Raw genomic sequence first — 12,613 nt, forward strand, 5'->3', positions numbered from 1 at the left:
AAGGTATCCTCATAAGACAGCGTACTCATTCCAGGTATCATTCTAGTAAGCCCACTTTGAACAACCTCCTTTTACTTAATTATCTAAATATGGAGTCCAAAAAATGCGCACAGTATTCAAGATGTGGTCTCAACAAGGCCCTGTATACCTGGAGCATAACGTCGTTACTTTTATGTTCAATTCCTTTTATAGTAAAGGATAGCATTTTCTTGGCTTTCCTGATGGTTTGCTGTGCCAGTATACTAACATTTTGAGACTCAAAAATCAGAATGCCTCAACCCTCTGCCTCTTGGATTTCTGCAGTCATTTACCTTTGAAGTAATACTTTTTTTGTGCCACTTACAAAAGTGAACAACTTCCCTTTTCCCATATTGCACTCCCGCTACCAGATTTTTACCCACTCAGTTTATCTACGGCTGTCTACAATTTCCTTATTTCACAAAATCATAGGGATGAACTATACAGAAACAGATCCTTTGGTCCAACTCATCCACGCCAACCAGATATCCTAAATTAATCTACTCCCATTTGCCAGCATTTGGCCCATTTCCCTTTAAACCCTTCCCATTCATGTACCCATCCAGATACCTTTTAAATGTTCTAATTGTACCAGCGTCCACCAAATCCTCTGACAGCTCATTCTATACATGCACCACCCTCTCTGAAAAAGTTGCCCCTTAGGTCCCTTTTAAATCTTTCCCTTCTCACCTTAAATCTATGCCATCTAGTTTTGAACTCCCCTACCTTGGGGAAAAGACCTATCTATGCCCCTCATGATTTTATAAACCTCTCTAAGGTCAGTCCTCAGCCTCTGATTCGCCAGGAAAAATAGTCCAGCCTATTCAGCCACTTCCTATAGCTCAGTCTTCCTCACAGCATTCTTTCCTACCTGTCTTGGTGTCATTTGTGAAATTGGCTATCATGCCTTTGTCTCACTTAAGTCTCAGCACAAGCCCCTGCCGGACTCTACTTCTCACATTCTGCACATCTAACAAAGATCGATTCACACATATCTTTTCTGCCAACTAGGCAATTTTCTGTCCATGCTAATATGTTAATCCTGACACAACGAGCTGTTATTTCCTGTAGTATTTCCTTTGATGAGGCGGCTTATCAAATACCTTCTGGAAATTCAATGCATGTTACTTCCTCAAAGAGATTTGATTAAGTTGGTTAAAACAATTTCTCTTTTTCGAAACTATGCAGATATGTCCAGATTTACCTAGAGTTTTTCTCAGTACGCAGTTGGATGCTCTAATAGAAATGCATTTGCTTGAACATATCGCAGTCACTTTTACCGAAGTCTGTTCAGTGTGTTTGTTGATCACAACTTGTGCTTGGAGACCAGAACATCTTGTACAAGTAGTTTCTCTCCCTTGCAAGTTTTTTTTAACTGCATCTAGTCTTAGCTAATACCGGTGCGATATCAGTGAGGCAAGTTATAAATTTTGTCAAACAAACTCATCTTGTTTTAATGTGCAGTCATCTGTTCTGGTGTTGTTTGGCAATGTGATCTAATCATTCTGCTCTGAAGTATAGTTGTACTTTGAGACCATTGCCCATATGTTAATCGTGTTGACAGTCATTTTGGTGGTTCAACAAATGTTCTGAAACTGTTTTCCTTTCTAAATCGTGCCAGCTATGTTCATGTAGTTCTAACTTCCATGCTCTGGCAGCACAATGTGGCCAATATATCAGCCAAGTGGATGTGTGCTTTTGTTTTCCAGTTCAGTTCGGAATAATTAAGAGAAGTTTTGGGTGTGGGAAGAAATATTTTACCAGTGTGATGCCATCTGCTGTGTTGTCTAATAGCAGATACATCATGAACATGAAAATTACATTTGGTAATGCAACAGAGAATGGGCCATTTGATTCAACCAATTGATGTAGGCAGTTAATGCAGCACTTAAATTGCTCCTTGTCTTTCCCCATCTGACTCTTAAGTGTTAACCCTTTATTCTCTTCCTCTTCATTCCCCATAAATGTATGTGTGCTATTCACTTTATTCATTCCACATGCATTTCATGTAGAGGCTAGAGAGGCTTGTGCCTAAGAAGAGCGTAGAGGGTAATGCTGATAGAATTAGATGGGGAAGAGGCTCACAAGGAGCTTAATCACTGGCAAGACTTGTTCTGTGACATATATTTTAAGCAATGCTATCTGAAAAATGTTGGAAGTTTGGAACTCTCTTCCACAATGGAACTTAATGCACAAGTAACCGAATTAAAAACTTATTTTTGTCATGTCAAGTTATTTGGAGCAAAAGTAGGTATCTGCAGTTAGCTGGAGATCGGAAATAATCTGGTGTAAAAGCAGAATAGATTTTGTTGGGTGCCTAAATGATCTTTTTCTGTTCCTATTGTCAGTTCAGCAGTTGGGGTCAGTAAAGTTTACAAAAGCCTGATTCTTTTCTTTTATGCTCATAGTTGAGGATACGGTAGTTTCTTTGATTAATTGTCCACAACTAACATTTTCAACTGGATTTAGATGGGCTGCTAAGATTTTCTCTGCCATGTCTATAGCATGTTGCCTTATGCTATTTTGGCAGCCACATATTACAGTTTCAAGCTTTTCCACATTCATCTCTGATATTAGCACAGCCTTAATTCTAGTCACGTTGAGTGAAAATTAATTGGACTTTCTGATTGGACTGCAGAACGTCCTGGGCAATAACTTTAGCTATTATAGTTTTATATCAGTTGCATAGCTGATGGGCCACACTGTCATGAATGTCCAGTTAATGGATCTGAACATCGTGCATTACCAAGACAACGATGCTGCCATTCTACATGATGGGAGATGCCTCATGACAGGATGCAATATTGTCTTCGCTCTGTTGGTCATTTCTGCAATACTATTGCAAACAGATGTATCTACTTTCTACAGTGTTTTGGAAAGTCATGGATTACTGCAATTTAATTGTTCCCCTAAGCATTGTGCTGTTTGCAAAGAAAATTGGCTATATTATTCCTCCAATTTCTTTTGCAAAAGTACTCCTTATGGACTATGTAAAAAAAAACTCTGCTAATTCCTTTCTATGGAGTTATGTGGTACCCTGCAGTGTATAGCACTACCATCCTGCTCTCTGAGAGCAGGCACCCATTATAAAGTCAAACCATATCCATGTTGTGATCCTGCTCCATGCTGAGAGAATGTCGATATTTCATGAGCAATGTCTGAGCGTTGCCTGAGCTTTTTGTCTTTGTAGTAATGTTTACCAGCAGGTGCTGGAATGATTCTACCACCTTTTCTGCTGAGTATTTCTAACACTTGCAGCTTATATTTGACCTACAGCATCAGCAGTATTTTGCCTTTTTATTTTGTTTTTCATTTAGAAGTACTTAGTAGAAGAACTTAGTAGAAGCACATACCATATTTGTAACTGATGGTCTCAATATTGAATCATTGTGTTTCTTAATGTTTGTGATCTACATTTTAATTGGAATTTCAAATTATTAATAGCAAAGCCAAATAATGGACGATTTGCCTGTCACTTTCATCCCACTTACCACTCACCTTTGTATATTTTGCTTTGTGTTAATAATGACTTCATGTTTCTTTATGATTATATACAGTACAGCCATTCAATGTTTGAAAAAGTTCAGAATTTTTGAAATTCTTTTTTGTCTTGTGTTATCAGAACCTTTATGCTATACCTTTATTTTTACATGCCTTTTTTCAAAAGAGTGAAATCTGAATTTTCCCCCTCCTGGTACATGAAGATTTATAATTTGATTGTTGGCTTCAGTCCCAACTATTTATATGTATAACTTGCCAGCTCAATAGCAGGAATCCTTTCTTTCACATTGGAAGCAATCGGAATTTGCATTCATTTTCCCTTTTTTCCACTCCCAATTACTTGTGTGTTGGAATTGAGCTTTCGGGATACTAACTTCTGGTGTTTTTTAAAGCTAAATCCACACTGTATTTCTGCTGGCTGCTTGCATGTACAGGCAGCAGAGGACTTTTGCTTTGAAGTATGAAGTAAATGTAGAAGAATTAGTTGTCACTAGTGTGTGAAATAACGGATCTTCGAATTGCCTGCTTATCCAAGACCTTGTCTTGCATCATGTTTTTGGCCTGGATCTATTTTGTGTATTTGTATTCCCTCCAGTTTTTACGTGCCATAGTGTTAATATTACTGGCTTATAATCCATATATCCAGTGTGGCATTCAAAATCATAACCCTTAGTCTAAGAGTCCCCTTGTCTCTCAACATAATTAAACACTCCTTCCACCCCTATTATACCGTCTTCCACCCTTTTCTGTCAGGCAGAATATATAAAAGTTTGTATACATGTGCAGTTAGATTCAAGAGTACCTTCTTTCCCGCTGTTATTAGACTTGAATAGAACTCTTTAATGTTGATCTCTTTCTGCACTTCTCGGAAGCTGTAGCATTATATCCTGTACTCTTCTGTTACCCTGATATACTTGTATAGTACAATCTGCCTGTAAAACACATAGGATAATACTTTTTACTGTACCTTGGTACACGTGACAATAATAAATCAAATCAAATCAAATCAAACTGAGTTGGTCAAAACACAGGACCCCTCGTGTACAGAGCAGCTATCGTCATCATAGTCCTGTACTGCAGTGAGATCTGAATTTTCTATCAGGAACACAGAGTGTGAGGGAAATTCCACCAGCAATGCTGCATCCTCTGGATTTGATAGAGGAATCCTAAAACCAACACTGTCTTTTTAGTCTGCAGAGTTGACTTTGATCAGGAACCATTCCTTTAAAGCGACTGCTTTGGGTTCAACACTGTCCAGATAACCGAGAAAACTCCCCTTGGCCAGATCCTATTCTCTAAACTCTCAATTAGGCAGTGTTGCGAAGAGGACTAAAGAATCCATTCAAGCACACTCTCGTACTCACTCAGAAACACAGCACCACTACCACTTAATGATGGAGGAGCTTGCTCACTCAGAATGCACGCAACTTGTCCATTAAGCTAACATCTTAATAATGTGGTGAGCAGTGACAAGAGTAGGAGGCAAATCGTATTTTTCACACTCCAAACTCTCACGCGACAGCCTACTCCAAGTGCACAAACTCCTGTGGATGGAGTATTAGCCTGTTCAGTCACATATTGAAACATGTGCCTCTGAGTTGGGGTCATCCGCCAATGGAGTGATAGTGCTAAATGAAGGCTCCAAGAACCTGTATTCAATCACACTGGCAGCTGTGGAGTTTAAATTCCGTTAATTATTATAAATTGGAATCAAATTCTAATCTTATTAATAAGTGCATAAAACTACTGATACCGTTAAAAGCTGACTGGTTTACTGATGCCCTTCAAGGGAGGAAATTCCGCCATCCTTACCTACTCTGGCCTACATGTGACTTCTGATTCACAGCAATGTGATTGACTCTAAACTGCCCTTGAAATGGCCCAGAAGAATGCTCAGTTCTAGGTACCATACCACCATCTGTTCCGAGATAATTATGGATAGGTCAAAATGCTGACCTTGCTATTGACATCTCATTTATGGGCGGCACGGTGGCACAGTGGTTAGCACTGCTGCCTCACAGCGCCTGTAGACCCGGGTTCAATTCCCGACTCAGGCGACTGACTGTGTGGAGTTTGCACATTCTCCCCGTGTCTGCGTGGGTTTCCTCCGGGTGCTCCGGTTTCCTCCCACAGTCACAAAGATGTGCGGGTCAGGTGAATTGGCCAAGCTAAATTGCCCGTAGTGTTAGGTAAGGGGTAGATGTAGGGGTATGGGTGGGTTGCGCTTCGGCGGGTCGGTGTGGACTTGTTGGGCCGAAGGGCCTGTTTCCACACTGTAAGTCTAATCTAATCTAATCTAATCTAATCCCAAGAATGTATACATTTAAAAACTTAAGTCTCTAGTTGGTGAGAAGTGAACCCAAGGCTGCCACCTGGTTTTAGATGTGGAAGAGTCTGGCAAGATTCTGAGATGGGAACTGGGACAGTTGTTTAAAAAAATCCTTCACGGGATGTGGATGTCGCTGGCTGAGCCAGCATCTACTGCCCTTCCCTAATTGTCCTTAATAGGTGGTGGGGAGTCACCACCTTCAACTGTTGCATTTGCATGTTTTGTAGGTATAACCATGGTATTGTTAACCTGGGTGCTCCACAATTCTGACCTTCAGATAGGGAAGCAACGGCGATATAGTTGGGATAATGCATGGCTTTGAGAATAACTTGCACCTAGTGTTCCCATGCATCTTCTGCCCTGATCGTTCTGGGTGCTAGAAGTTGCAGGTTTGGAATGTGCTGTTAATGGGCTGCTGGTGTGGTTGCTGCAGCGCATCTGTGCTGCCACTGAGTTTTGATAGCGGAGGAAGAGAATGTTTAGGTTGGTGAATATGGTGTCTTGAGTGTTGTTGGAGCTGTATTCATTCAGGCATCGTAGATATGGATAGGCTCTGAGGAGTTCAGCCTTGTTCACGCCATCTCCTTGGCATTAAATTTTTGTCATTAGAAAGCTTAAACCTCAGTTGAGCAAAAATAGTGTTGTTTGAAATGTAGCATGAGAGAACTACTTTTTGGAATTGCGTTTGACTCTTGATCCTACTCTTTGAGCCATATTTTATGGATGGCTGTTTAATAGTGTATGAAATTGGTTAGTCCCAATGAGTTTACTTCAATTAATGTTAGTTAAATTTAATGACCCATCTTGATTCCTTTTCTTTTTTTTTAATGCTGAAGGATTTCTGGATCCGGAAAAGAAACTTTTCTCACATCGGATTTTATCAAGGGATGAATGTATTGATCCATATTCTAAAACTGGAAATCTACGGTGAGTACTATAATGGGTACATGAAATAGATTTAAGGACCATGTGAATGGTTATTAAATGGCAATGTCTGCATCAGCTGTATCCAGGCAAGCAGCCATGTTTCCGTGGTTGAAGTAAATTAGGAGTGCACCTAAACTTTTAAATCACAGGCTGTTTGATGAGTTATTTTGTCTGCTTGTGAAATTAATGGTAGATCAAAAGAGATGTCTCATTTTGGTGCAAATTGTAAGTATGATTTCTTTCATCAACTATTAAATTGTGAAAAATTGCATTTGTTGAAAGATACCATGGTGACACTAATTTGTAATTGTGAAAGTGAAATAATTGGTTATTATTTGCACTTGTCTACTTTTCAGTGTTGGAATAGGTTTTCATGACTTTGAATCAAGTGATTTGCTGGAGCTCTTGAAGAGTTTGGAGATATTGAGGTATTTTTAAGTAGGTTAACTCAAGTGGCGGATATCATAGAAACCGATAAAATTTTAACCACTTGAGTCAAGGTAGATGCCAGAAGGATGTTCCTGATGGTGGAGGAGTCCAGAGCCATAGGTCACAGTCAAAGCATATATGGTAAACCATTTAGGACAGAGGTGAGTAAATATTTCTTTGCCCGAAGAGTGATGAGTATGCTACCACAGAAAGTAGTCGAGTTTGAAATATTGAATGATTTCAAAAAGAAGTTGGATATAGCACTTGGGGCTAAAAATATCAAAAGATATAGGGAAAGGCAGGACTGAATGGTCTATTCCTGCACCAATATTCTTTGTTTCTATTTCTCTTCATTTCCACCTTAAAAGGGAGACCTCTTGTTCTTAACTTGTTATAGTTCTAGTCTCCCCCACAAGAGAAAGCATCCCAAATGTAGCTTAAACCTGCAGTCAAAATAAACTGTCAGACTTGGAAAGAAAATTGGATGTGGTAGTTGCCATGTGTAATTAGGTTGATTTGAGCCCATCACCCATATGTAAATCACTTGGAGCGCTGCACAGAAAATACAAAACAGTGGGAGTGGTAAGGGAGAGCATCCTTTTGATGTGACTTGTGCTTTTCAGAGGTTAGGATTAAATGGGAGGTGCAACAAAAGGACATTTGAGGTTCTTGTGAGGTAGGGGGACTTGAACAAACAAAAGTCGCTTAAAACCTGAAAGTGGAGAATAAAATTGCTGGGAACAGTCGGCACATTTTACAGTGTGTTTTGGATAAGGCAATACCCTCATTGCCCTTCTCATGCAGATGTAAAAGATGCCATGGGGCTATTTTGAAGAAGAGCAGGCAAGTTCCTACCTGTCTCTTGGCAAGTATTTATTGCTCTACCACCATCACTAAAACTCGTTATCTTCTCATTCACTCACTGTTCTTTGAGGAAACGTATGCAAATTGGCTGTCACTTTTATTATATTACAACAGGGGCTACAGTTTAAAAACCACTCCATTAACAATGAAATGCTAGGAATGTCTTATGATTGTGAAAGATGCTGTATGAATGCAAGTCTTTTTTCATGGAGCTTACAAGAAATGTTCTTTTAAGCGGGATGTGGATATCACTGGCTGTGCCATTATTTATTGCTCATGCCTGGAGAAGGTGATGGTGAGCTGCCTTCTTGAACCACTGCAGTCTATTTGATGCAGATGAATCCAACGGGCATAAAGGAACAGCAATATATTTCCAAGTCAGGGTGACAAGTGGCTTGGAGACTGAGAGGGAAACTGCAGGTGGTGGTGTTCTTATTTTACTTTTGTCCTCATCCACCTAGATGGACGTTTTCATGGCTTTAGAAGATGCAAAGAGGCTTTGGTGAATTCTACAGTGCACCTTCTAGATAATACACGCTGTTGCTACTGAGCATTGATGGTAGAGTGACTGAATGTCTGTGGTCCTAATCAAGTGGGCTGCTTTGTCCTGGATGGTTTCAAGCTTCTTGAATGTTGTTGGAGCTGCATTCATCCAGACTAGTAACCTGTAGATGATAGACAGACTTTATAGAATCGGGGGATAAGTTATTTGCTACAGGATTCTGGACTCCTGACCTGCCGTTGTAGCCACAGCATTTATATGGTGAGTCCAGTTTGGTGTCTGGTGAATGGTAATAGCCAGGGTGTCAATAGCAAGGGATGTAATGGTGCTAATGCCATTAAACACCAAAATGCGATGGCTAGATTCTTTTTAGAGATGGTCATTGTCTAACATTTGCAATTTACATATGTTACGTGTTGCAAATAAGCTCAAGTCTGGATATTGTCCAGGGCTTACTGTATTTGGGCATATACTGCTTCACTATTGTGGAATCATGAATGCTGCAGAACGTTGTGCAATCATCAGCAAACCCACCCTCTTCTGAGTTTAGAATGACTGCATCGGGTATGGTACCCTTAGGAATTCCTGCAGAGAAGTCTTGGAGCCGAGATGATTGACCTCCAACAACCAATACCATCTTACTTTGTGCCAGGCATGACTCCAACTGGCAGAGAGTTTGTTCTCGGATTCTCATTGATTCCTGTTTTCTAAGGCTTCTTGATGCCACACTTGGTTGAATGTGGCCTTCGTGACTGTCACTCTTGCCTAATCTCGAGAATTCACAGCTTTTGTCCATATTTGAACATAGGCTGGAACGATGTCAGGAGCTGAGGGGCCCTAGAGGAACCCAGACTGAGCATCAGAAGGTTATTGTTGAGCAAGTGCTGCTTGATAGTACTGTTGACAACTCCTTTCCATCACTTATCTGATGATCAAGAGCAGACTGAAGTGCTGACAATCGATCGGATTTGTCCTGCTTTTTGTGCATAGGCAGTACCTGGGCAGTTCTTTGTTTTAACTGTTTCCCACTGCACTCTTCTGTTTTGTTCTGTTGAAATGCTTGTTTTTTTTAAAATTTGACTAAAGATTGAGCCTGAAATACAATTCCACTAAGTGTGTGAGAACTTCCAATGGAGAAGCTGCGATTTTCATTTCTGCTGTTGGTTTAACTGTACTCATGGAGCATCATCTTGACCGCAGAATTAAACACACAAATTTGTAACTTATTTTACATACCCAAACAGGCAAGAGAAGACAGCGGGTCCATGATGTATGACGTCCGTCTGCCTATCCCTTCACTAGTTGCATTTCCTGGGAAAAGCAAAAGAAAAAGTAGAAACGGCCAGGGAAACTAAAGAGAAATATAATCAAGAAACATCCTCTCCTACTCAGGAAATTCAATTCAGTTCAGGAGCTTACATGTATAAATAAAGAGTGTATATGCTTCTGTAAAGTTTGGGAAAAAGTGCCTGGAGTGCAAAGAGGAATTATAATTTGAAAAGGGAGGAAAGAGACGATGGATTTGTTCTGAGTGAGCTTCTAATTTCTGCCAGATGGAAGATCGTCTCTTGCAAGTAAAGGAATGATGAATAAGAAAGTACTTAGCATCATAGAGATGTACAGTATAGAAACCAAGACCCTCAGTCCAACTTGTACATGCTGACCAGATGTTCTAAATTATCTAGTTCCATTTGCCAGTATTTGGCCCATATCCCTCTTAACCCTTCTTGTTCATATACCCATCCAGGTGCCTTTTAAATGTTGTAATTGTACCAGCCTCCATCACTTCCTTTGGCACCTCAATCCACATGTGCACCACCCTCTGTGTGAAAAAGTTGCTCCTCAGGTCCCTTTTGAATCTTTCCCTTCTCACTTTAAACCTATGCCCTCTAATTTTGGACTCCCCTACTCGGGGGAAAAAGACCTTGACTATTCAACCTATCTATGCCCTCCATGATTTTATAAACTTCTGTATGGTCATTCCTCAGCCTCCAATGCTCTAGGGAAAATAGCCCAGTCTAGACAGCCTCTCCTTATTGCTCAAACTTTTCAGCCCTGGCAATATCCTTGTAAATCGTTTTTGAATCCTTTCAAGTTTCACAACATCCTTTAACAGGGAGACCAGTATTGAAGTACCATTCCAAAAAGGGCCTCGCCAGTGTCCTGTACAGCCACAAGATGACTTCCCAACTCCTATACTCAACAGCTGTGAACTTTTTGTAAGGACATATTTTTCCTGTCTTCACCTCTTGCCACTGACTTATTCCATAAATAACTGCTTTGATACACAAATTGCACTGATCCATTTTCTCCATCTCCTGAGTCTTGTGCTTTCATTTCCATGAATAATGAATAAACAGTTTATAATGCATTTATATGGTTAATATTGTAAAGTCATTAGAAAGAATGGAGATGTTGCAGGCTGTTTAAGTAACGTACTTTGTGCAAAGTTAGACAACAACAGCTTCCATTTACAGAGTAATTATAATGTTGTAGACTGCCTCAAGATGCTTCACAGAAGTGTTATTGAGCAAACACAGAAAGTGAGCATGTAAAGGGATATTAGTATGCGTGAAGGATAACTTGATCAAAAAGATTGATCTTAAAGAGGGTCTTAAGGAAGAAAGAGAGAGGTAAGGAGATTCAGGGATGAAATTTCAGAGCTTGATGCCTATGCAACAGAAGATAGAGCCACCATTGGTGGAGTGATGTTAGTTAAGAATATACATGTGACCAGAGCATGGAGGAGTTTAGAGGGCTCAAAGAGTTGAATGAGGCTACCGTTATAATGTGGAAGAGTTGGTGTTGGACTAGAGTGGAAAAAGTTAAAAAACACACAACACCAGGTTATAGTCCAATATGTTTATTTGGAGGCACTTTGGACACCTGGTGTTGTGTGATTTTTAACTTTGTTACCATTATAGGGAAGAGCAAGGCAATGAAAAGGTTTGATAATTGGGATGATATGGCAACAGCTTAGCGATAGTATCAATGCTGTATTTAGTTAGTGGGTAGTACCACAGAAACAATTGGCACTCCATGAGTAAATAAGGAGATTTTCTGAATCAGAGAGTTGAGAAAGTGATTTTGGCTACAGAAGTTGATGAAAAATGGTTTGACGTCCGTTCTGGAGCAGTACCTGAAGATGCTAGTGTGGATGCTTTGAATGGTGCTTTAGAGTTTACTTTCTTACCTTCTGTTGCTCATAGTGAATTACAAAATTTGCAGTCTCCAAGATTACCCCTTACCTATCTTATGCCGATCCTCTCATGTAACCTTGTTGTTTTAGCATTTTTTACTTCCACATTTTGTCCTTCTTACACCCAGGCTTGGATTTTGTTTCTGTCACTGTAATATTTTGGTTTCTTCCTTAACTAAATTAAGCCACCCTTAAGGTAAAAATCTCACTTTATCCTTGGTTTAAAGCTGGGGAAAGTTCTCCACTGGTTGCACTCATGCAAAGCACTGTTATAAAGTTGTAAGATGTACTGTACCTTAGTTAAAACCTAGCAGAACTACCTGACACAGCACCAAATGTTCTGAACAAGGTAACAATGTAACATATGGTCAAACAGCTAGATTAGCTGGGTTGCCTGGAGACAAAAAAAAGTCAAATTCGGCCAATCACTTTAAATTATGCCCCAAAATACCAAACCCCAATCAAGTTTGAATTTAGTATTTTCACAATATTAACACCAATGAAACGAACCGATGCTTTGGGGAATAAAACCAAAAAAAAATTGAACGGTTGGAGGAAAGCTACCATCCACCAACATCTGCAGACTGCCCTAGAAAAGCTTTCTTAAAGGTACCTTTATCTATCAGTGACCTGTGAAACAGAAATCCCGAAGAAGAAAAGAAGACCGAGGAAGATAGAAAGAGAAGATTTGACAGCTGGCCTGGTTTTGAAATTTGATTTTTTTTGGTAAATCTTAATCAAGGGTTTTATCAGACTAGTATAGTACAGGGGAAAGAAAAAGATAGGTTACAGAAAGGAGTTGTAAATTCAAAGTTTCTGAGAAGATTTGTAGCTCGGGTGCTCG

General features: G+C 39.8%; 1 protein-coding gene across 1 annotated transcript in view; it reads left to right on the forward strand.

Moving 5' to 3' along the window:
- The window catches only part of ctdp1 (CTD (carboxy-terminal domain, RNA polymerase II, polypeptide A) phosphatase, subunit 1), a 285,579-nt gene that overhangs the window by 54,907 nt on the left and 218,059 nt on the right, over positions 1-12,613 (forward strand). Inside the window, exon 7 of the mRNA XM_060823127.1 lies at positions 6,685-6,775. Within this exon, the coding sequence (XP_060679110.1) occupies positions 6,685-6,775 (91 nt within the window). The remainder of the gene's footprint in view (positions 1-6,684; positions 6,776-12,613) is intronic.

The sequence above is a fragment of the Hemiscyllium ocellatum genome, chromosome 4 (assembly GCF_020745735.1).
Source record: "Hemiscyllium ocellatum isolate sHemOce1 chromosome 4, sHemOce1.pat.X.cur, whole genome shotgun sequence".
NCBI classification, from domain to species: Eukaryota; Metazoa; Chordata; class Chondrichthyes; order Orectolobiformes; family Hemiscylliidae; genus Hemiscyllium; species Hemiscyllium ocellatum.